Consider the following 4,739-nt stretch of genomic DNA (forward strand, 5'->3'; position numbering starts at 1 on the left):
ATAATATCATTATAAAACATCCATTATAGATATACTGAATCCGTTACTGGTGAAGCACCAACGGTTACAAGATCCTTTTTGCAGCAGTATAGTGTACTTCGAAGATCATTGCTCACATAGACAATGCTGTTGGTTAACTGCGTTCAGGCACCAAGCTTCTAAAGTATAGTAACTGGCAAAAGTTAAAGGCTTATTTCAAGTAGCAAACAACATGACGCAAACCTTCATTGTAAATCATATGAACTCTATTCACATCCACACTGACAGAAAGCTGTACTTGCATGCCCATCCAATTCTTGTTCCTCTTGTTTTTTTTAATACAGTTTGGAAAAAAAGCACAAAGATTTGTTAAGCTATCTTTGCACAGGCTGTACTGTGGGGGGTTGGCATACTAATGTGTTTACCGCAATATAAAAGATGTGACACATTGTTTCTTCTGTATCGCGCTATCTGTATGCGCATTGGTTATATTATCCCAGCAATAATTTCCTTCCCTGTAAAAAAAGCTGTTGGAATAAGGGCGCATCCGTGTACTACACAATGAGTGTTGTAAAAGGCCTGCATCAGGTTGCTGCATCCTTTGTGGAGAAAAAGATGATCTTAAATATGAGATTATCGGTCGCTTCCTACAATATGGCGCAACTGCATCTGAGCAACGATGTTTCCAATGCTGAGCAACGTGGTCACTGTTGGTAAAAGAAGAGGGCTGGGAAAAAAAGGTATTACGAGTGACTTTACTGTGGTTTAAAATTGCGTGCAAAATAAGCTCTTTTCCCCACTACACAAAACTATTTCTGTACAGGCTTTAGCATGTTTACCAGACATTGGCAAGTAATAATTCCGTTCATTTTGTTGTTCAAATAAAAGCGATTAGAGCACTGTGCATGAACATTGGCTGTCGCGTTTGTGACTTTATTACCAGCAACATATTCTATAGCTGTTTTTCAAGTAGATGGGCCAAGAATATATTTATTGCTCCTTCAACTTTGCACATACTTTCTATATTCTCCAAGGAACGTCAAATAGACATCCGTTCCGTTGTTCCGCACTTTAAATGATTTTCGACTGCTGCTCGGGGCCGCCTGTAGCCACGTTGCAAAATCTACGTCGTCTTTGAACAAGGTTCCATATTCAGCGTGAAGGTCTCTGCCCCTATACCTGTACATCGCCCAACAGAAAGGCTGTATTTGATCCCTCATTCCCTCAGGGCACATTGTTCCACGGTCTGGATGCAGTAACGGATCGCCTTGCGGAAGCCAGCAAAAAAAGCAAGTTTCTTTCGGCAGGTTTCTCAACTTTTTTGCAGGACAGTTGGTCGTGTAATGTGTGGTGCTGAGGCACTTGTGGCACAGCCCTTTCTTGTCCGGTGTAGAACAGTGATCCTTGCTATTTTTGTCGATTGCCACATGGTCCTTGACCAATTCATTCATGCAGCAATGTTTGAACGTTTCTAACAAGTCCTTGAAATGCGCCTTGTCGTCTTTAGCTGCTCGCACCTCAGCGGTTGCCACCAGCGAGTCGATCTCCATCTGCTGACGAGAAGCCGACTGGCCAAGGGATTGTTCGATGTTGTGTCGGGCGGATACTATGGAGCTTGGACTTGGATGGACTGAAGGACTCATGCTAGGAACAGGGGAAAACTGTGAACGCATGTTTTAATGGTTAATGATTCGTATGCATAGTATTGATCGGTGTTGACGTGTAGGATTATTACCATTGCTTTTGTTGCGCCCAAGCTGTTGTTGGCCCTCAGGTGTAGAGATTGCAACGTGTTTTCTTGTGCCATTATCTGTGTGAGGTTTGGGATCGACGCCATAAAGGCTCCTTGCGTGCCATGTGCTAGAGAGTTGGTGCTTGCATCCATTGAAATTACCGATGGAGTTTTTGGTTGTGCGCTTGAAGCCATGCCATAGCTTGGAGGTAGCAAACTTGACATTTGCCTATTGATGCTATAGTCCGTACTTTGTCTGCGTAGCTGAAGCTCTCGGCTCTAACAATAAATATATAACATTAGGATAAACTATTACTATGCAAAAGTGACAATAAATGGATATTGCAATGATGATAAATACATACTTGCGCTTGTGGCATTCCTTTTTCACAGTAGTAGCAGAGCTTCACATGGCCACCGTATTCGGTACACGTTTTCGCCTCAATGTCGACCAAAGTGTGTATCTGTTTCCGTATGCAGCCAGGACGAGTGACCAGGTCACAAAAGTACATGCGCTTGGTAAGATAGTCCCGATGATTCTTATCGTCCGTGGATTCTATGAGCTTCTTTATCTTTCCAAGGACTTGTCCTCGATCGCCAAACGTGTTGACCAGTAGACACTCTGCTGGCTTGCCGTCCCTGCCAGCTCGTCCTGTTTCCTGAATGTAGTCGAGTGGGCTTTGAGAGAATTGGGCATGGATCACCAGACGAACTTCACCATAATCGACGCCCAGGCCACACGCACTTGTACCACAGAGCACCCGGCAAGTACCACTACGCCAATTTTCCAAAGCCTCGTGCTTTGTCGCGCTATCCAAAGTGCCATAGAGAGGGAGCACCAGATTGGAGTTCCAAGCAAGCCTTGCCCTCTTGTTCTGATGCTTGTAGGTCGTATATACCGTGGAGCTTGCATCACCACATCCCTCCTGTAGTAGCTCCTCGTTCAGTGCTTGATTTAAATCTTGCGCCAGCTCTTTGACGTTGTTCACTTCAGCAGAGTATACAATGGCACGACCGCCCCCTGTGAGTTCGTCTGTTATAGCTTGCTTTAACCGGCTGACAATGTAAGCCTTGACATCCTTAAAGTTGCTGCCCTTGTTCTTGATAGTGTGAACCACATAGCGCAGGTTTGGTCGTACAGTCAAGGAGCGGAACACTTGAAATTCTGTTTTAAAGAGGACAGACAGATCGCTTTCCCATGGCGGAGGCAGTGTAGCAGACAAAAACACCATAGGCACCGGTACCGTTCGAAGCTGTGCTAGTTCACCCATGGTAGGCCGAAACGAGCTCCACGTAATCACCAAATGGGCCTCATCGATTACAATTCTGCTGATACGGCCTTGTGCACTCATTGTGTGTAGCATGCTGACGAATTTTTGCTCCTTTGCCTTTTCTGGTGTAACGAGGATGATTTTCACCGAAAGCATCATGCCATGGTCGAGAGTGCCATCATACGTACAGTAATCGATCCCTGAATCCACCAAACGGCGCGCCATGTCTCCCAGTAGCGTTACGAGTGGGACCACCACGATTGTTGTTTTATCCTTCTCGATCAAACTAGGCGCCATAAATACTGCGGATTTGCCACCGCCGGTTGGCAGCACTACAAGTATATTTTTCTTTCGTTCGATTGCTGCGATTGTTGCTTCTTGCTGAATCTTGGACTGGAAAGTCGCAGAGGGTTCCTGCAGCAGTAGCCGTAATCCTCGTAGAGCCTTTGCTTCACTTGACATATTGGTCACATCAGGAGCACTGCCTTGACAAGCGGCAAGTGAGCGATTCGCTCCTTCTTTGATAATTGGAATTGCTGGTCCTCCGTTCACCATTGCATTCCGTGCTAAATGTTACAACTGGTTAAAGTCTGACTCTATCGCCAAAAGTGACGCATCGTAAAAAACAACAACATTTACCTCGACGGTGCATGTCCTCTAAAATCATATTCCTCATCAAAGCATGATTCCGTGCTTCGATATATGCTGCATTTTCCTCGATAAGCTTGTTGACGTTTTTGATTTCTCTTTTGCGACGCTCCAACAACGGGTCGCCAGATGTATTGCTAATTTGTTTTTTCTCGATCCCTATGTTGTTATATAGCCAAAAAAAGTTATAGTTTATCAGTCTAGTCCTCACAACTTTTTACACATCATTTTATCTTTAAAAGATTCTTACCCAAAAGAGTGTGCCATCTTCTGCTCATGTCAAAGTACTTTTGCGCTGTGATTGGATCCAAAAAGCGACTGTCGATGTTGCTTCTAGCATACTCCAAACCGGCTGTCGCTGTTGAGTGACCGGCTTGTAGATCGAGCTCCTCTGGCCAGTCTTCAAGATCCTCCTCGTCAACGTGCTGTAGAGTCTTCTTTGCGCCAATCAGCTGACGTGCGAACGCGATTGACACATGGCGATGGTCGGAAAAAGATAACGGTGGATCCATCTTTTTAGCATATATCCATGCGAAAATCCGACGAACCTTCTTTCCAGTCATGGCAGTACCATTCTCGACAAATAGCCGCTCCATGCAAGTAAGACGCGCTTCTGGACCATAAAGATGACCAGTAAAAATACTGAAAATTTAAAGGTGGGGTTAGCTTTTGCTTCATCAAGACCACAACAAACCAATCACGATACAAGATATAATAAATACTACTTACCATTCAAGTGGGCGAAAATATGCCAAATACCCTGTGAGCAAAACTGCAAGTTTGTGCGGTAGATACCTGGCAATATACTTGTCAGAGCATGTCAGCTCTCGGCTCTTGTTGTACCGAGTGATGACCATGATGGTATTATAAGCGACACCCCAAAAGAGAGACCGGTCGCCATATTGTGTGTTGGTTATGCATAGCTGAGCCAACTCTTCTCCTCGACAAGGCTGACCATAGCTCAAATGCATTGCGACAATCAACAGCTTTTGAATGTAGACACATTTTTCCAACCAAGCAAAGATTGCTGCCTTGTTCCATAAGATTGTTCCAGCTCGATCGATGGCCTCTACATATTGGCTCCTCCAATTTCCATTCCTCAAAAGTGC

General features: G+C 44.7%; 2 protein-coding genes across 2 annotated transcripts; both read right to left on the reverse strand.

Moving 5' to 3' along the window:
* Nucleotides 1-721: 721 nt before the first annotated feature.
* Nucleotides 722-2,099, reverse strand: BDB00DRAFT_865479 (uncharacterized protein). The gene is made up of 2 exons (XM_053126180.1): nucleotides 1,715-2,099; nucleotides 722-1,640 (listed from the first exon to the last, which is right to left on the reverse strand). Exons 1-2 carry the CDS (start codon nucleotides 1,934-1,936, stop codon nucleotides 981-983), a joined length of 882 nt encoding a protein of 293 aa, XP_052972104.1. The 5' UTR covers nucleotides 1,937-2,099; the 3' UTR covers nucleotides 722-980.
* A 124-nt stretch (nucleotides 2,100-2,223) lies between these two features.
* On the reverse strand, nucleotides 2,224-2,538 carry BDB00DRAFT_724205 (P-loop containing nucleoside triphosphate hydrolase protein; the record flags this gene model as incomplete). Its single annotated transcript, XM_053118225.1, has 1 exon — nucleotides 2,224-2,538. A coding segment is annotated over one exon (315 nt), but the record flags the coding sequence as incomplete, so codon positions are not given.
* Between the last annotated feature and the right edge of the window lie 2,201 nt (nucleotides 2,539-4,739).

The sequence above is a fragment of the Zychaea mexicana genome (genome assembly GCF_025766255.1).
Source record: "Zychaea mexicana strain RSA 1403 chromosome Unknown BDB00scaffold_288, whole genome shotgun sequence".
NCBI classification, from domain to species: Eukaryota; Fungi; Mucoromycota; class Mucoromycetes; order Mucorales; family Lichtheimiaceae; genus Zychaea; species Zychaea mexicana.